At 37.4% G+C, this 20,042-nt stretch overlaps 2 protein-coding genes and 1 pseudogene across 7 annotated transcripts; 2 read left to right on the forward strand and 1 right to left on the reverse strand.

Annotated features, from left to right (window-relative positions):
• The first annotated feature begins 924 nt into the window (after window positions 1-924).
• On the forward strand, window positions 925-11,420 carry LOC113045428 (histone acetyltransferase KAT7-like). Of its 6 annotated transcripts, none has more exons than XM_026205818.1 (15): window positions 931-1,219; window positions 2,830-3,007; window positions 3,229-3,408; window positions 4,486-4,719; window positions 5,144-5,226; window positions 5,322-5,408; window positions 5,566-5,664; window positions 5,755-5,865; window positions 6,690-6,881; window positions 7,171-7,260; window positions 7,391-7,531; window positions 7,623-7,716; window positions 7,979-8,125; window positions 8,654-8,760; window positions 8,889-11,420. In XM_026205818.1, exons 1-15 carry the CDS (start codon window positions 1,205-1,207, stop codon window positions 8,985-8,987), a joined length of 1,857 nt encoding a protein of 618 aa, XP_026061603.1. In that variant the 5' UTR covers window positions 931-1,204; the 3' UTR covers window positions 8,988-11,420. The 6 variants fall into 6 exon arrangements, with proteins under 6 accessions (XP_026061626.1, XP_026061627.1, XP_026061603.1 ...); XM_026205826.1 differs by having other exon boundaries at window positions 932-1,219; window positions 5,755-5,844; XM_026205836.1 differs by having other exon boundaries at window positions 936-1,219; window positions 2,866-3,007.
• A 522-nt stretch (window positions 11,421-11,942) lies between these two features.
• Window positions 11,943-14,189, forward strand: zgc:113090 (zinc finger protein 524). Its single transcript, XM_026205849.1, has 3 exons — window positions 11,943-12,245; window positions 12,762-12,959; window positions 13,049-14,189. Exons 2-3 carry the CDS (start codon window positions 12,773-12,775, stop codon window positions 13,930-13,932), a joined length of 1,071 nt encoding a protein of 356 aa, XP_026061634.1. The 5' UTR covers window positions 11,943-12,245; window positions 12,762-12,772; the 3' UTR covers window positions 13,933-14,189.
• A 212-nt stretch (window positions 14,190-14,401) lies between these two features.
• On the reverse strand, window positions 14,402-20,027 carry LOC113053911 (uncharacterized; annotated as a pseudogene).
• Window positions 20,028-20,042: the final 15 nt, after the last annotated feature.

Raw genomic sequence — 20,042 nt, forward strand, 5'->3', positions numbered from 1 at the left:
TAGTTTTCTGTCAGAATGTACGTATGATATAGCATTTTATATAATATTTGTTGGGCAACACTAGTCAAGTAAGTGCTTCATACAATACTGATTGTGTCAAAGCAGCTTTACAGTGTCAAACAATCAAATATTTTTTTTAAAAAAGAACTATAAAAAAATAGTTTGTCAACAATGCAAGTGGACAGTAACAAAGAGTCATTTTTAAATCAGCTCAGTTCATTGAGGATTCAGTGATGACACTATTGCTTGATATTTTTGTGTTACCTTTCATATTAATGCTGTGATAAATTGTTTGTGTTTTATAATTTTAACACTTTAAATTTAGCTCAAAATCTTATAATAGACTGTTCAATGGCAGGTTTAGCTGTTATAACTTACCCCATATAATGTGACAACATGCCCCTCTATAATTGGCAAATGTGGTTCAGTGTGCCTACAGACACTGATTTTCAAAAAGAAACCTATGCTGAAAAACATTATTAATCAAAGGGCTTATTTATTTACTTTTAATGATTTTATTGAGCTTGAACTATTGACATAATAACGGGGATGTATTACACAACTTCATGTCTTGCATAAATTATAACTAATTATAACAATGTCTAAAAACATTGCTGTCTCTCTAGAGTTTAAAAACTATTGTATTGTATAATCTATTGTAATTCATCTTTTCATCTTTTGTAATTATTTTATGAAATACACAATGTATTTTAAAAAAATGGACGTCAGAAACCTTCCTAAAATTCAAACTAGATGATGAAATGCTTCAAATAGGCCTAGTTAAATGACATCAGTGACATTAGTGGCGCCATCTAGCGACAGAACTATTACCACAGGAACTGCACAACACTTGCTCTTATTTGTGTTTTACTGCAAAACCATTTGTGATCAGCTAAAAATAGGGTAACCATAAATAAATCATCCATGTCTTTTAAAAATAATGGTAACTTCCTCGTGTTTATCATTTTCCGTGAGACCTTTACAGTAGGATTTTGTACCGGAAGTGAAGAGTGTAAACAGACGCGCGCCGTCGTTACCCGCGACTGTCAGTGATGAAACAGTGTTTCCTTGTACCAAACTAATGTTTCCCTCGCTTCCACAGGGATGCATCACTTAAGCAGCCTTCGCTAGGTTTAGTCGATCAGACCGCAGTAATAAATCCAGCAGAAACTGAACCCAGAGACCCGGCTGCAGGAGAAGCGCGATGCCGCGGCGGAAGGTATGATCGCATCCTACAGGCCAGCTGCGTACATGACTATATAGTCTCAGCATCTCGCACCTGCGTGTTCATGTGTAACCAGCCTTCACCTGCTCGTTTCACACAAACTCGAGATCCAGTAGTTGCAGTCATCATAACCAAATAACTAGTTAAATTGTTAATGTGTGCAATGTGCAGACGCTAGCCAAAACTATAAAGTTAACGATCGGTGTGATTACATAATGCGTGGTTTCAAGTATGTAGGAAGCGCATACAAAATTAGTTTATATTTATTGTGCCTTCAATTCGGACATTTGTTTTTGTGACACAAGGGAAAAAAGCTGTGGTCTTTTTCCCCAATCAATTGTAATGATCTAATATCACGTCATGTTTTCATACATGCTGATAAAGCAATATTTACTGTCAGTAGATAATAGGGAGTGAGTGAGGGAGGTCCTGAAATTAGCTACAAGGGTGTTAAAAGCATCATTGACCATGACGTTTTTTTTTCTAATTCGGTTCATTGTACACCCATATTTATATTAACCTTGTTAAAAATGTTTTGTTTCAGGCAAACCGTTGACCACAGTGTAAAAAAAGATTTCTCAGCAACACTTTATTAGTAGTTCCACATTATTGAATAAAAATTATGACATTATATAATGCAGATCATAATGCAAATAGTGAACCCCTTGCAGCACCTTCTGGGACCCCTGGTTCTGTGTAATTAAAATGGGACCCTCTACCACAAAACCAGTCTTAAGGGTCAATTTTTAGGACATATTTTAAAGACTATATTTGGCAGAGATTGAACTATTTGAAAATCTGGAAAATGAGGGTGCAAAAAAATCAAAATATTGAGAAAAGCGCCTTTGAAGTTTTCCAAATGAAGTTCTTAGCAATGCATATTACTAATCAAAAATTAAGTTTTATTATATTTACAGTAGGAAATTAGCAAAATGTCTTCATGGAACAAGATCTTTGCTTAATATCCTTATGATTTTTGGCATAAAGGAAAAATAGATCATTTTGACCCATACAATGTATTTTTGGCTAATGCTACAAATAAACCCCAGCGACTTAAGACTGGTTTTTGCTCCAGGGTCACAAATAAGAAACATAAGGAAGGAGTCACCAGGGTAATTTTCACAGGTCAGGCACTATCTGATTTTTGTTACAGTCAAATTACTCTAATTAACAGTGTTGTCTGGAGTGATTTTTCATAAAAACCATCCTTTTAAAAGTACATTTTTCTCATTTGTTTCACTATGCGTATATCAATAAAAAAGATGGCTGTAACAGTATACAATAAGGTTCCATTGGTTAACCTTAGATTATACTAGGTAAGATTAACTAAAAGATAGACTAAAAATACTTCTGAAGCATTTATTAAACTTAGTTCATGTTAATTTCAACATTTACTAATACATTATTAAAATCAAAAGTTGAATCTGTTCAAATTCAGTCTGAGATGAGATGAACTAACACTGAACAGTTGCATTTGTATTAACAAACATTAACAACAATCAATACATGCTACATGTTATCCGTATTGTTAGTGAATGTTAATAGTTAATGCTTACTAATGGGACCTCATTGTAAAGTGTGACCAAGATAACATTTGTATTTAGAGACCAAACCGGGTTTTGATGTTTTTGACACTTAAGAGAAATGCGGGCAGTAGCTCTGAAGGTACAGAGGATTCAGACTTCTCTGCGGAGCACACAGACAGCTCAGAGAGTGACGCCCACGCAGTGAGAAACACCCGTCTCACTCGCTCCTCACTGCGGCTCAGCCGCAACTCACAAGGTAAGACACGCTACTTCAGTAAAAGTATGATTTACTAATAATGAGGAAGACAATAGCTTTGGAACTTTGGGTCGTAGGAGTAATGAAATTATCATGTGATTTTTGACCCAAAATAAACAATAATTTAAACCTGAGGTGATGGGTTGATAGGTAAGAAGGATGATGGATGAAGAACAGTAAACTAGAGAGTGAACGAACAAACCTGAGAGCTTTGTTTCTAGATTCCAGTCCTGTGGGGAACCCGTCTGCCCCAGTTTCAGAGGAGGTGGTGAACTATTCCACCCGTCGCGTGACTCGCAGTCAACAACAGGGGGTGTCAGTCTTACCCAAGAAATACCCCTTGCGGCAGAGTCGCTCTTCTGGCTCAGACACGGAGCAGCATGGGGAAATCTCAGAGAGGGGTAGGAGGAGAAAACCCTTCCCTCATTTGAGTATCTCCATGCTTTGCTCTGCTCGCATGTGCTTCTCTTCATAAGTTTTTGTCTTTATGACAAGTCACAGATTTTCCTCAGTTCATATAGCATGTTAACCATTCCAAAGGTCAGTAAGTATTTTTTTACTGTTCTTTCGAAGCAGCGTAACTGTTTTCATCATTGATAATAATAAGAAATGTTTCTTGAACACCAAATCAGCAAATCAGAATGATTTCTGAAGGTTCATGTGACACTGAAGACTGAAGTAATGACTGCTGAAAATCCAACTTTGACATCACAGGAATAAAATGCATTTTAAAATATTCAAATAGAAAACAGTTATTTAAAATGATTATAATATTTCACAATATTACTGCTTTTACTGTATTTTGATCAAATAAATGCAGCCTTGGTGAGCAAGTCTTCTTTCAAAAGCATGTTAAAAAATCTTACTGACCTTTTAAACGGTTGTGTACATCATTATTTTTTTTTTGTTGTTGTAAAATTTTATTATTTGAAGTGATGCATTAGACTTTCATAATAATTCATCTCATATTCTGTGGCTTTGGCCTACTTTTGCTGTTGTAGTTTGCTATCATTTGAATGTATAGGTAACACTATCTATTTGTGTGAACATATACACCCTAATATAGTTAAATCTGTTCAATTTGTTTTTGACAATGTGTTGGCTCAAGCATCAATAAAACAAACTTGCGTTCCAGTTCAGAAGCATACAGCTTTTTGTCACGAATTACAGCAACAGTCAACATTTTATAATTATTAAGTGCATCTGTTAACATGAATGATCATCACTGATACCAAAACGTTTTATACTAGCGATTACTGACGTGATTGACACTTTAATCTCATCCTTTGAGAGATCTGGTTAGTATAGTATGTGGTTAGCTACACCTTCACTTTAACCTCCACTTGTGTTTATTGAATTTTCTTCCTTTCCTCTGTAGTTACACTATTGCCATTTTCATTTTATTGATGTAATGATATATTCCTTATTCCATTCTTAGATTTTATACAGTCCTGTTTTCTGTTGTGTTGGTCATCCAGACCTGAAGGAAAGTGCAGACCATGATGAGTCCCCACCCAGGACGCCCACCGGCAACGCTCCTTCCTCTGAGTCTGACATTGACATGTCCAGCCCAAACGTGTCTCATGATGAGAGTCTGGCAAAGGAGCTGTCTCTGAAAGAATCCAGCCTTGCTCACCGGCCCAAACGACGACGCTTTCATGAGAGCTACAACTTTAACATGAAATGCCCAACACCTGGTTGTAATTCACTTGGTAATTAGATTCCAGGTCCTTTATTTGATTTTTTTAAGAATATCTAAACTACCGTTCAAAGGTTTGGAGTTGGCCAGATTGTTTTTATGTTTCTAAAGAAAAAGTTTGTTATGTTCACCAAGGCTGCATTTATTTGATCAAAAACACAGTAAAAAAATGTTAAAATGGTGAAATATCACTATGATTTAAAATAACTGTTTTCTATTTTCACTTATTGCAATTTATTTCTGTGATGCAAAGCTGAATTTTCAGCATGATTACTCTTACAGTCTTCGGTGTCACATGACCCTTCAGAAATCATTCTAATATGCTGATTTGGTGTATTAGTGTATTAATAGTGGCTTTACTTGTCTTCTGGCAAGACTGTTTTGTGTTCAGGTTTATTTAAATGCTCAAATTTTCAAAACCTTCATTCCTCCTTCAGGACATTTAACAGGGAAACATGAAAGGCACTTTTCAGTATCTGGATGTCCACTGTACCATAACCTTTCAGCAGATGAGTGTAAGGTAATGCTTATGTGTGTCATTTGGACTAAACCTTTAGCCAAATTGTATTTTGCTTAAACGACAAGGTTTACCTTCAAATCCAACCTTTTACTCAGGTGAAGGGAAGCTCTCGAGACAAACACGTGGAGGAGCGGACGCTGTCACAGCGGCAGGATGAGAACCGCCATTCGGCTCGGCAACAGGTAAAACAGCACACCACCAGGTATTTAACATCCTCCCTCTTGGCCACCGATGAATGACATTCTCCAAGAGCTGCTTTCTGATTTTATGTGCAGTAAAAATACGTTAATTAAATAGCCTCAACTCGCACTCACATTCTCTGAGTTACCTCACATCTAGGCCCAAATGGAGCGACAGCTGCGGTATAAAGAAAAGGTGACGGAGATGAGGAGGAAGAGAAACTCTGGTCCAATTAAAGAGCAAAAAGACAAGTATACAGTGAGTCTCCATATCTGCAGAAAGAATTACAGCAACCCCTAGCAGATAAATGAATGTGTTTCTGAGCTCTCATCGTTTGACTCTCTCCAGGAGCACAGACAGACCCATGGCAGCAGTCGTGAGCCTCTGCTGGAGAACATCACAAGTGACTATGACCTAGAGCTATTCAGAAAAGCCCAGGCACGTGCCTTGGATGATCTTGTAAGAGAGGAGACCCATCTCATTTTTTCCCCTCCTTTTCTCCCTTTTTCTCTCTTTCATGATCTGTAAAGATTTTGGTGGGCTGAGCCTTCTCACCACTGCATTCTGGAGTATGTGATGGGCCTACGCCGGACTCTCTTCCACTGTAGCCTCCACACTGCTGCCACTCTCTCATCAGTTGCATATGGGTGTTACTCAGAGTTTTAAGCAACACACTTTAACTGCCCTACCTTAATGGAACAGCTCCAAAAATAATAATAATAAATTCTGACATTTACTAACCCTGACTATCCAGACCTGGATGGTGTCATCTTTTAGAGCTTGACTGAAAATCGATCAAGTGAATAATAACAGCATTGTTATTTTTGGTTGAACTGTTCCAATAAGAGAAATAAATAATCTTGAGTAGACCTTAATTTACCTTCTTATTTTCTCCAGCTCATTTCGATCTTTACTGTTAGTTTAACTTCTAAACTTCTACATTGTCTTCTGTTTATTTATTAGTACAGTCTCTGAAAATGTACACCTCCATTCAAAAGTTTGAGGATCAGTATTATTTTTTTAAAAGTAAAAAAAAAAAAAGTCTTGCATGTTTACCAAGGCTGCATTTAGAACTTACTTTCTTTATTAAAAAAAGAAAAAAAAAAGAAAATCATACTGTCCCCAAACTTTTCAGCAGTAGTGTATCTCTCGATCTCGTCCTCAACCTCCTCTTTCATGAATAAATCTTCTGCGGTAGGCTTCAGGATTTTTTTCTTCTACACTCTGTCGTCGTTCCCTCCAGTCAGACCTGTGTTTCTCCCACCCTTCATTGGTCATTGCAGGAAAAACTCCGGCTGCAGGGTCAGGTGACGGAGGGCGGCAACATGATAAAGACCATTGTGTTCGGCCGCTACGAGTTGGACACCTGGTACCACTCGCCGTACCCTGAAGAGTACGCCCGCCTCGGCCGTCTCTACATGTGCGAGTTCTGCCTCAAATACATGAAGAGTCAGACCATTCTGCGTCGTCACATGGTAACTCTTTCAACATGTTCAGTTATTATTACTATCATCACAATTTATATTGAATGATGTTTATACCATTGTTTGATGCAACTGCATACCGTATTTTTGTATGAAAATAAACAAGTTGAAAACACTTGAACTGAAAAACTTTTAGTGGTATTATAATGTTATACTAAAACAACATAATCGCGATCAGAAATTCAATTAATTGTGCAACCCTACCTCGAATCATAAAATTTGATAGCTGAGTGTTTTTGCATTCACACATGCATCTCTTTCTTATTTCACTTTCAATCAGGCCAAATGTGTGTGGAAACATCCACCAGGTGATGAGATTTACAGAAAAGGGGCTATATCTGTTTTTGAAGTGGACGGCAAGAAGAACAAGGCAAGAACAAAGACAATCCAAAAGGACTCTTGATTTTCTGTGACAACTTTGAATTGGCTTTGATTTAAAAATCTGGAGGTCAGTAATTTGCAATCAGTATCTGATTCTGCTTTGACACTGTCTTTTGTAGATTTATTGTCAAAACCTGTGCCTCCTTGCCAAACTCTTCCTGGACCACAAAACTTTGTATTACGATGTGGAGCCGTTCCTCTTTTATGTGATGACCGAAGCTGACAATACCGGCTGCCATCTTGTAGGATACTTCTCCAAGGTACTCTTGTTAGTCACTCCAGTGCACCTTAAGCTTCAGTTACTTTGCAAGTAATTATTTTGTGGTAATCAAAATACATATCTGGGTTTAGGAAAAGAATTCATTCCTGAACTACAATGTCTCCTGCATCCTGACCATGCCACAGTTTATGAGGCAGGGTTATGGCAAGATGCTGATTGATTTCAGTGAGTTCAGTAGATTTAGATCATTTGTGTACTTTTTATAGCTGTTATTTGTCATTACTGTTAAGCTTAAATAAGATTGGAAAAGGTGATGTTAAAGTTACAGTTCTAACTGTAGAACATGTAAATTATGCCATGTCACTTTATATAAAAACAAAACCTTAAGGACATAGAATAGCTCTTTTTAAACTATGTGGTCATATGCACTTTTTGATGCTGAAATTAATGGAAGATGTTAATGTGTGAATGGCTTGTGTCTGCGCAGGTTATTTGCTGTCCAAAGTAGAGGAGAAGGTTGGCTCCCCTGAACGGCCTCTCTCTGACCTGGGACTCATTAGTTACAGGAGTTACTGGAAAGAAGTGCTCCTGCGCTACCTGCACAAATTTCAGGGCAAAGAGATCTCCATTAAAGGTACTCAGTGTAATGTTCACTTCTTTTAAATGTTACTTCTTTTTTAAGGTTAGTAAGATTTTTTTTTTTATTACGGTAATTATTTAAAAAATACTTATTTTATCCAGCAAAGATGCATTAAATTGATCAAAGGTGCTGTAAAGACATTTATAGTTTTACAAAAGATTTATTTTGTATTATTTTCTTTCATCAAAGAAAGAAATGTTTCTTGAGCAGCAAATCAACATATTAGAATGATTTCTGACACTAAAGACTGGAGTAAATAAATTAGATTTACAATATATTCAAATAGAAAACAGTTATTTTAAATTGTAATAATATTTCACAATATTTACAGTATTTGTGAACAAATAAATATGCAGCCTTGGTGAGCATAAGAGACAAAAACAGTAAAAACATCTTACAGACCATAAACTTTTGAACAGTGGTTAATGTTGTTTTGTCTTCCTGTTCCCATTTATGATTGTAACATTTAATATTATGAATAACTGTTTTCATTCTTTGTCATATATTGACACTTGGGAGCAGAAATCAGCCAAGAAACAGCGGTCAACCCTGTAGACATTGTCAGCACTTTACAGTCACTCCAGATGCTGAAGTACTGGAAAGGGAAGCATCTGATTCTAAAAAGACAGGTAACTGTTATTGTAATTTAATGGATGTAGTCATTTTAGCAGCATATTAACATTAACAGTAATTACAGGTTTGTTATTTTGATTTAATTTTGTGTTTTAATGCATTTCAATGGTTGAATGATTTTTAGGATCTGATTGATGATTGGAAAACCAAAGAGGAAAAACGTGGAAGCAGCAAGACTATTGACCCTACGTCCTTGAAGTGGAGCCCACCCAAAGGAACCTAAGACATTAATCTGCATGCTCTTCACTGTTTGCTGTAGCTTAGCTGGTCTTGGTCACTACTAGAATAGTTCAACACATAGGAAGGTGTTCTCTTTCATAGGTTCACAAAACAATGCATAGCTATGACGCTTTGGGAATGCCTCTTGGGTGTGCAGATTGTCTGAAGCTTGAATGGAATCATGCCAATTCATTGGCTGATGGTGTGGACACCACATCAATGTCACTACGTCACCCACTCTAATACTAGCGACCGCACTATCTGCTCCTCAGATTTACTTCGTTCAGAAGCAGTTGTTTAGCTCTTCAAAAGCCATTTATCTGGCTCATGTTTCAGCTTATATCTTTGAGTTTCCCTTTTGTACTTCACTGACTGCATTCAGTGAAACCTTGTTTCTCCTCTCAGTGAAGTGTTATGTTTGTCACTGCCAGCTACCGTGCTCTTGTCTTATCGCGAGCAACAAGATTGCAAAGTAAGTTTGATAAATGTATGGGTATCACATGTAAGGTGCTTTTACAGCGCTTCCAACTGTAATTTTTGTGTGAATCTCAGTCTCAAAACTCTTTGCTAGTTTACAATTTGTACACTGTTGCATCCATCTAGGAGGATTTCAGGCCCACTTTAGTCGACAGTGTCCTGCCAAGCGTCTAGGAGGTGCTGCCTTCTGCAGGCCTATACTGAGCTAGTGGATATGTTAGCGCACGCTACCGAAAAACTTAATATTGAGTACCTGGACGAACCGCGCGAGTCTCAGTCCTCTAAGTTCTGACTCCAGAAGCTTTTCTTGGAGAAGGAGAAGGTTTTCTCCACAGCAAAGGTTTTTCTTCCATCTTGCAGGCGGTATTAAACATGGACATAGTATCCGTGACGTCAACCGTAGATTTCTGAAGAGTGTTTTTGAAGCTCAAAGATGCGGGAGCTGGATGCTCAAACCATGCCCAGCTAGCTCGATGGTGGTGACCGTAGCAGCAATCCACCTGTCACTCAAGTGGCCACGCCCTTAATTATTCAGAACTTTAAGGCTTAATATAATTTAAACGAATAAGTTATAAAATAAATTCACCCCCTTCAGAGTTGTCATGAAGGGCAAAATTAGCAACATAGACCAAAACCAAAACTATTTGAACCTGGATGTAAATGTTTTTTTCTGCTGTTAAGTTGGGCATTTTAACATGGGGAGTCTAGCGGCCAGTCGATGGATTACAGTTTTAGTCACCTCTGTGTTGGTTTCACGAGAGAGACTGGAAGGTTTTCGCCTGGTCATACGTGTAGCTACGCAGTGTTTAGTAAACCTGTGAAAGAGAACATTTTGAGTTACCCATGTTCTCTGAATAGGAAACGAGACTGTGTTTGCTGCCAAACTCCTCACACTGCCGACAGGACTTCTTCGGCAGGAAACCTGAGGAGTAGATGCTGCGGTCGCTAGTTTTAGAGTCTGTGACATAGTGACGTTGAGGTGGTCATTATCCAGTGAATTGGTGTGATTCTATATGGGCTTCAGACAATCCACACACCCAAGGGGCGTTCCCATAGCTTTGCAGCATCTCGTTCGCTATTCAGAGAACATGGGTAATGCAAATAACCAGAGACGTTTTCTTTGTTACAGAAAGCTAGAAGTAGGGCTGCAATCCTAACTGCGTCCTGTGTCACATGGTTCAGTTAGAACATTTTGAGTTACCTTAAGCCTGGAATACACTACACAATTTTTGCCCAGATTTTCCACCAATTTAAAGTCTGGAGGAGTTGACGCTGGTTGCTGAAAGTCAGAGCCAGTCTGCAGATTTGAGTTGACAGATTTCATAGAGAATCACGTAATGTATGATGCTCACAGACACAGTTTTCCTTTGTGACTGTTTACAAAGTCTGTAAGTGTATGATGCCTAGTTTTTGTAAAATTTGTTCAGGTTTTAAAAGTTGTGTAGTGTATTCCAGAATTTAGCTGTCCTATTAGACTAGTACCAGTATCCGATACTCAAATGACAATTGTTTTTACTGCTGTTGTTTTTTTGCATCTGCATCTCTGTTTTAGAGAAATGACTATTTGACTGTTAAATATTTGTTAGTTTTGTGAACTAAAGAGCTTCTTTTTTTTCCTATGATCCATACATGTATTCCCAACCCTATTTGACATTAGCCAAAGTCATTGCACTAAGTGAAAGAGTATTTTATTAGCACAAGTGAGACTAACCCATTGCAGTAAATGTGAATAACCCTTCATCTTCATGGAATGTTTTTTTCAAACGCCTATACACGAAAACTATTAAGTGTAAGCTTCTCTTAGTTTATAGCATTTGTGAGCAGCCAGAATATCTTAAACCAGCTCTTAGAATTACCATGATGACCTTGTAAACTAAATTTAACAGACTACGATCTGTCAGTAGCATGTGTTGCACTAGATACTCTGCACTCTGAAATAAATTCGGTCACTGTTTAAAACGATGACGTTCAGTGAGTTAATGGGGTAGAAATAATATAAAAATGGACTCCAGACTTCCTTAAAGTAAGTTAATCTAAATATGGGAATTATCTCATCTTTAAACACCCACACAAAACACAAAAGCAGATACTGTGAATGTTGGAACTGTTTCCTGTTTCCTGCAAAATATTCATAGCGGGATAACGTTACCTGCTTACTCTGTTTCTCTGGCTACAACCGATTAACTACAACATATCAGTGTAAAGTTAATCACTTGAAGCATATTGTTTCAGTAAAATAAAACTTGAAGAGGAACGGCCTCAGCCTCATGTCGTTCCAAACCTTCATGTCTTTGTTTCTTATTTAACATTTTTACTACTAATAAATAAATAAAAATCTGTTCAAAATGGTTTGGAACGAACATGAGGCTGAGACTAGTCCAATTCAAGTTGTATAATTGTATTATAAAAATAATATTGTAAAAAAAAATGTATACGCTTCATGTGATTAACCATACACAGATTTACTAGTTGTAACCATAGACTGTAAAAACAGGATTGTAAACAGTTCATGCGCAAATGAATATTTGGCAGCGTACACAGGAAGCAGGTCACGCGTAGCAAAGGAAGTAGTACGTCACCAACATGCGTTTCCACAACACGCCCACTAGAAACGTCATGATGACAAGTCACCCTTGACATTTCCTGAAAGAAAAACGACTATTTACAGTCCAGCATGAAGATACAAGTATCATGAGAAACCTCTTATTTTACGGACGTTAGTTCACAGTGTGCTTTGTTGAGATTACAGTTTCATTATATTGTCTTTGTGGTTGAGAACAGAGAGGTAGGTGTTATTGTGGCATTTTAATTGTGATATAATTATAATGCAATCCCAAACATTAATTTTTATTAGAAATAATAATAATAATTATAAAAAAGTGTTGAGTGACCAGCGCGCAAAGAGGGGTTTGTTAAAATGCACGTCACATTAAGACACGGTTAACCTAAGTTTTTTAGAAATGAAATGTAATTAATTTAGTCACTGTATTATTATATTCATCGTTATGATAAGATGCAGTCATGTGCACAACATCGCATTTCATTAAAGAGAGAGTTCACCCAAAAGTGAACATTCTGTCATTATTTACTCACCGACATGTCTTTCCAAACCTTTCTTCTGTGGAACACACTATGCTTCGTTGGTGTTTTGGTGACATTTGATTTTCAGTGTACGGACAATGGACAAAACAATGACAGATTTCTCAGAATGTTTTATTTTATGAAGAAAGAAAATGAATCAGGTTTGGAACAAAATCAGGTTAACTAAATAATAACAGAAGCTTGTTTTCTTTTTGAGCAGGTCCCATCAAAATGTCCCAGATGGAGTTCCTCGTCACGAATGTAGCTGAGCTCCTCACTGCTGCTGTGCAGGAAGCGTTGCAGCTCATGGGTCAGGCTGTGTTCGAGTATCAGAAAGAGTCTGCCAGAGCGCGCCTGGAGAATCAGAACCTCCAGCAGAAGCTCAGAGAACTCCAGGAGAGGACGACTGGGGATTCCAGTGAGATTACCAAGAGCTTGTAGTTATAGAATAAGTTGTCTGCTTACTTATATGTAAACGTTTTCAATCATCTTTTTTTATATTTTTAGATGAAGTCCTGAAAGTCCCCTTTCCCATTGATGAGCCGCGTTCAGGGGAGGATCATGCGCAGGAAGATCTAATTTATCATGGAGATTCAACTGTGAGCAAGCAGCCAGAGCAGCCACAATGTCTGAGTGACAGTCCTGTTCATATAAAGCTGGTTTTAGATGAGATTAATGCAGACAACAGTCATCATTCTATGCAAGGACCCTGTGACTATTCTTTAAAGAAGCAAAGACCCCTCTCCAGGGTAAAGAGTAGCCCTCCAAGAAGAAACCCAAAGCCTTTACCTGGCAGCAGAGAGAGTCCAGCAGCCAGCAGCGCTCAGTCACCACTGAACTCAAACAGAATCAAAGAGGAATCTAAACCAGAGCCTCTGGCACGTTCTGGTACAGAAGAGACAGACAATGTGACAACACAAGCTCCTGTGCTTCCTGAGCAAGATGTTCCTCAAGCAAATGAACACAACCAGCTGCCTGATTCTTCTTTTTTCAACAACGTTGTCCATTATAACCAACCTAGTAATTTACTCAATTCTGCTTCCAAACACATTCTTAGGTCACGGGTAGAGAATATGGTCCAATCGGGGGGCATTCACACCACTCCCAGTGTCAGTGAGAGCAGGGAGATCCTGCACAGCTGCCACGTGTGCGGTAAGACGTTTGCGACGCCCTCCAGCCTCGGAGCACACTTTGTGTGCCATTCAAACGAGAGACCTTTTGTGTGCAAGTGCTGCAAGTTCAGGTTCAGTCGTTTAGCAGATCTGAAAAAGCACGAGCGCATTCATACAGGAGAACGGCCATATAACTGTTCGCTCTGTGGACGGAGATTCAACCGAACAGAGAACCTCAGAAGACACTTGAGGAAGGTTCATTATGGAGCAGTGCTCTGAGCAGCAGTTATCGTAGCATGTTGACTTTGGATCCTCCAACAAAATCATTGCTTATTCATATCTGAAAAAAACTTTATAGTCACTTAGTCCATTGAGACTGTTGTCTCCCACTTTTAATATATGTTGCCAGCTGTTTCCAGTATCCATGATGTATTTGAAATCTGATAAATGCATACTGTATTATCAAAAATATTTCAAATGAAAGTACATGATTTGTGGGAAAATTTGAATTGATCAAAGTGCAGTATTCCACTGGATTCTTGTTTTGAATGTTGTATTTAAAGCAATGTTTTTTCATTCATTCCAGTCCAGTAGTGTCCAGTCTGTTTGCCACTTTGCTTGATCCAGTTCTGACAAAAAAAAGTTACAAAAAAATATTTTTTTGTCTTTCAATGAAAAATTTAATTGTATAATATACCTATAACTTTTAGGAATGTCTGAAAAATGTCTTATGACTCTGTGAAACTAACTCCCATGGGTTTGGAAAATAAAACCGTGTCAGAGACCCAAGGGTGGCGCCATAGTTCATTTTTGACAGAAGTGAAAACAAGGCTGTGAGGGACAGAAGAACAGTGCATTTGATGGTTTGTGCTGTTGTTTAAAAACATACTGACAATTCAGCTGACCAAACTTCTACCCTTAAAGACAGCCTTGCTTTCATCTTTGTTAATATTAACATGGTGTCTAACCTGACAGAGGCTACCATCCCCTGATAAGCAAGCGTAACCAGTACAACACATCTAAAGATAAATATGAAATCAAGGTCTTTCTTTTACCATAATTGAACAAGTGCTTACCCTTAGTGTATGAGAGCTGCTTGAGTGCTTCACTCAGAGAGGACACATCCTGCAGCACAGCACGAAGACACAAGGCCTGACATGCTGCCATGATTTCATCATGCACTGAAGCATCGCTTCCCAGAAAAACAGACTGTACCTGGTAAACAATGCAGCTCATAAATGTGTCAGTGCTGTTCTGTCGGGGTAATAGCTAGGCATAAATTCCCCAATATCTTTTCAGATCATGTTATTATGTCTAACGTCTGTTTATATAGCAGGATTGGGGAGTTTTTCGTACCATTTTTGATTCCAATGAGATACGGTTTGCTGTTGTTCAATGCCAGCTGCAGATAGCTTTTAAGTCAAAATAAATCATTTTAATATTCAATACTGTTTTCACAACAACACGTTTTGATTTAATGAATGAAAATAAGAGCAGATAAACACACTCTTGAACAATGTCTCCAAGCTTCACACCCAACTTTATGGGAACGGTCCTTCTTTCTAAGTGCTGCAAAGAGGATGGGTTATCTGTTACAAGTGGGATGAGTGCAAGGCTGACCCGCAGTCCTGCCAGGTTCTCCAGGAGAAATGATGAGAAATGATACACTGATACATGAAACCACGGACACATTTTGACATCAACTTCCCACACTTAAGGAATTTAGCTGGGAAGTTCAAGAAAAAACTATTATGAAGCATATGAGAGTAAGTGTAAAAACCTGGCTTCCATCTTTGGTGGAGATATCAGCCATGTAGATTCTGCGAGCTTGATGGACAGTTAAGACAGCTCTTGTTGCTCCACCGGCAACTCCTACAATGGACTGGGATGACAGAAATAGAGGAATATGCATAGATATTTACTGTCAAGCTGATTTCAGATTTAGAGGAAGATGCTGGTGAGATTTTACCTTAAATATTACAGCAATGCAGACAATTAAGAGTGAAAAAAGGAGGGAAATGAGGGGCTGCAATTTCCACTAAATTAAACACAATAATCGACAGGTTCGGCCCCTTTTTCAAAGAGATGTCGTCTCTAGACCTCCTGTTGTAACTTTCTGAAACAGATGTGTTGATGGTTTGATATGGTATAAAATCTGGAAATTACCTCATAAATATTTAATCACAAATAAAGTTCACAAGAATAGTAGGCATATTTTGGCGGTCTGTCCTGGGGAAGGGGTCCGGAGCATAGCCCGAACCCAAATAACTCCCCCTATCTGAAATCAGAATTAAGCAATAGCTAAAAGTGTGTGTGTGTGTGTGTGTGTGTGATTCTTTGGATAAGTGGCAATCATTCTAGCAGAAGGTGAAGTGCTATGAGGTATGTCAAAAGATTGCCACAGCACAAACTCAATTGTACTATGTATTACAGCTGCTTTTCTTAGTTCTTTATTAGCTAGCTTGAACCAGAGGGCCCCAGTAAACTTCTCAAGATGACTTAAAATAATTTAAATAAAGAATTAAAATAAGCTAAAACAACAACAAAAATATTATTTTATTACATAATGTAGATGTGAAATATATATATATTAGTATTAGTATGTATGCCCAGCTCTTAAAAAAATGATCATGTTCCACTAGCATGTTTTTTTTATTTATTATCTGTTACAAGCGGGATGAGTGCAAGGTTGACCAGCAGTCCTGCCAGGTTCTCCAGGGTTTCCTTGTCAGGAAAAAAAAAAAAAAATCAGAGAAATTATACACTGATACATGAAACCACGGACACATGAGGAGCATATGAGAGTAAGTGTAAAAACCTGGCTCCCATCTTTGGTGGAGATATCAGCCATGTAGATTCTGCGAGCTTGATGGACAGTTAAGACAGCTCTTGTTGCTCCACCGGCAACTCCTACAATGGACTGGGATGACAGAAATAGAGGAATATGCATAGATATTTACTGTCAAGCTGATTTCAGATTTAGAGGAAGATGCTGGTGAGATTTTACCTTAAATATTACAGCAATGCAGACAATTAAGAGTGAAAAAAGGAGGGAAATGAGGGGCTGCAATTTCCACTAAATTAAACACAATAATCAACAGGTTCGGCCCCTTTTTCAAAGAGATGTCGTCTCTAGACCTCCTGTTGTAACTTTCTGGAACAGATGTGTTGATGGTTTGATATGGTATAAAATCTGGAAATTACCTCATAAATATTTAATCACAAATAAAGTTCACAAGAATAGTAGGCATATTTTGGCGGTCTGTCCTGGGGAAGGGGTCCGGAGCATAGCCCGAACCCAAATAACTCCCCCTATCTGAAATCAGAATTAAGCAATAGCTAAAAGTGTGTGTGTGTGTGTGTGTGTGTGATTCTTTGGATAAGTGGCAATCATTCTAGCAGAAGGTGAAGTGCTATGAGGTATGTCAAAAGATTGCCACAGCACAAACTCAATTGTACTATGTATTACAGCTGCTTTTCTTAGTTCTTTATTAGCTAGCTTGAACCAGAGGGCCCCAGTAAACTTCTCAAGATGACTTAAAATAATTTAAATAAAGAATTAAAATAAGCTAAAACAACAACAAAAATATTATTTTATTACATAATGTAGATGTGAAATATATATATATTAGTATTAGTATGTATGCCCAGCTCTTAAAAAAATGATCATGTTCCACTAGCATGTTTTTTTTATTTATTATCTGTTACAAGCGGGATGAGTGCAAGGTTGACCAGCAGTCCTGCCAGGTTCTCCAGGGTTTCCTTGTCAGGAAAAAAAAAAAAAAATCAGAGAAATTATACACTGATACATGAAACCACGGACACATGAGGAGCATATGAGAGTAAGTGTAAAAACCTGGCTCCCATCTTTGGTGGAGATATCAGCCATGTAGATTCTGCGAGCTTGATGGACAGTTAAGACAGCTCTTGTTGCTCCACCGGCAACTCCTACAATGGACTGGGATGACAGAAATAGAGGAATATGCATAGATATTTACTGTCAAGCTGATTTCAGATTTAGAGGAAGATGCTGGTGAGATTTTACCTTAAATATTACAGCAATGCAGACAATTAAGAGTGAAAAAAGGAGGGAAATGAGGGGCTGCAATTTCCACTAAATTAAACACAATAATCAACAGGTTCGGCCCCTTTTTCAAAGAGATGTCGTCTCTAGACCTCCTGTTGTAACTTTCTGGAACAGATGTGTTGATGGTTTGATATAGTATAAAATCTGGAAATTACCTCATAAATATTTAATCACAAATAAAGTTCACAAGAATAGTAGGCATATTTTGGCGGTCTGTCCTGGGGAAGGGGTCCGGAGCATAGCCCGAACCCAAATAACTCCCCCTATCTGAAATCAGAATTAAGCAATAGCTAAAATCTATTTACAATATGATAAACAAGAAAGCTATTAAGTGTATTGTGTTTGTAAACATTTCCATATTTTTATGTATTTTTTTTCCCATTGTAATTTTGTATTACTTTATCTTTGTGTTCACCCCCTGGCTACTGTAAAATGTTTAATTTGAGTGATTCAATAAAAAGAAAAGCAAACAGGATATATAGGATTGGTGAATCCTTTTCTTATGGAAATTACTTGTAAGTTATCCCCTGTAGTTTTTTCTCCTTCTTTTTTGATGCTATAATGAATGTAATTTAGAATAGTTAAAAACACTGTGATCCTCTCTATATAGCCTATGTGTTATATTACTGTTTTTCTTAGTTGTTATTCAATTAAATACACAGATTCTCTGTGTATGACTGTCTATAAAGCCTGTAGTAATCTACATTTCCTCATTTACCTGGTTATATCATACACAACAATTTATTTAAATATTTTTGTAAATATTACATTTTCATTTTGTTTGTAAATGAATATGTTGTTCTTTATAAATTCATGCAGCTGTTATTTTTCTTCTTTCTTTATTTTAATTAAATTAACAAGGAAAACAAGTTGGAGAGAATTGATCAGTGTTTGTTTCTTAAGATGTCTGGCCTCTCCTGACCTCAGAGTCTGTCTGGCTGTTAATATCCCAGAATAGTTGACCTTCACAAGCCTGTGTGTATGTGTGTGTGTGTGTGTGTGCTCTTGTTTTTGTGTCATATCAGGACACAACTCTGTATAATGACATGGGTAAGACACAGGTATTACAAGGAGAGGGTGACTTATGAGGACATAACCCATGTCCCCATTTTTCAAAACGCTTATAAATCATACAGAATGAGTTTTTTTGAGAAAGTAAAAATGCACAAAGTTTCTTGTGAGGGTTAGGTTTAGGTTTAGGGTTGGTGAAGGGCGATAGAATATACAGTTTGTACAGTATAACAACCATTACGCCTGTGGGATGTCCCCACTTTTCACAAAAAAAAAAGCGTGTGTGTGTGTGTGTGTGTGTGTGTGATTCTTTGGATAAGTGGCAATCATTCTAGCAGAAGGTGAAGTGCTATGAGGTATGTCAAAAGATTGCCACAGCACAAACTCAATTGTACTATGTATTACAGCTGCTTTTCTTAGTTCTTTATTAGCTAGCTTGAACCAGAGGGCCCCAGTAAACTTCTCAAGATGACTTAAAATAATTTAAATAAAGAATTAAAATAAGCTAAAACAACAACAAAAATATTATTTTATTACATAATGTAGATGTGAAATAGTCCAATTATAAAAAAGCTATTTTTTTAGAATTGAACAAGTCATATAAAATGAATCAAATCTTAAAATTCCATGGACATTTAATATATATATATATTAGTATTAGTATGTATGCCCAGCTCTTAAAAAAATGATCATGTTCCACTAGCATGTTTTTTTTATTCTCATCAAGTGAATAAAACTTGGAAACTTGGAATCAGTAAATATGATGTAATGTGATGTAAATAAATCTTTTTCATTCTAGAGAGAGAATAAAAAACATATTCTCCATATTTAGACACGTGGGATGTAAATTAGTTGATGTATCAAGTGATACCTGCACATGGCCTTGAACATGGCAGCTGAATCTAAACCTCTGAAATCTAACTAATGAAATTGTTTTTTTCTCCATTTAAAATAATCACCAGGCTTAATGTTTTTTCAAAAGAAAGAAAATCAGAAACAGTCCTTAATCTGTCAAATGATATTCATGAAACACGGCAGTCTGTAAATAACGCAGCTGTCCAACACTTATATACAATTAAGAGATCTAACAGATGCAATCTCTGTTTACAGACACAAGCCCTGAAGGGACCTCGGCTTACTTCTCACAAACTAGATTCTTATGAGATTGTGATTGCATAAATAAAGCAAGACAGAAACTGTGACGGAGAAAATGAGTAATATAATAGTGTCATGAAGTCAAAGCTTCTGTGTTACAAAGTCTGCAAAAGCTATTCATGATTCACGGGGCAAC

Source organism: Carassius auratus, chromosome 3, assembly GCF_003368295.1.
Source record: "Carassius auratus strain Wakin chromosome 3, ASM336829v1, whole genome shotgun sequence".
NCBI lineage: Eukaryota > Metazoa > Chordata > Actinopteri > Cypriniformes > Cyprinidae > Carassius > Carassius auratus.

Coding starts and splice junctions, on each gene's coding strand:
- LOC113045428 (XM_026205818.1), top strand. Junction 3,008..3,228: donor GCTCAGCCGCAACTCACAAG/GTAAGACACGCT, acceptor CTTTGTTTCTAG/ATTCCAGTCCTGTGGGGAAC. Junction 6,882..7,170: donor CCATTCTGCGTCGTCACATG/GTAACTCTTTCA, acceptor ACTTTCAATCAG/GCCAAATGTGTGTGGAAACA.
- zgc:113090 (XM_026205849.1), top strand. CDS start 12,773: ATGTCCCAGATGGAGTTCCTCGTCACGAATGTAGCTGAGCTCCTCACT. Junction 12,960..13,048: donor GAGGACGACTGGGGATTCCA/GTGAGATTACCA, acceptor TTATATTTTTAG/ATGAAGTCCTGAAAGTCCCC.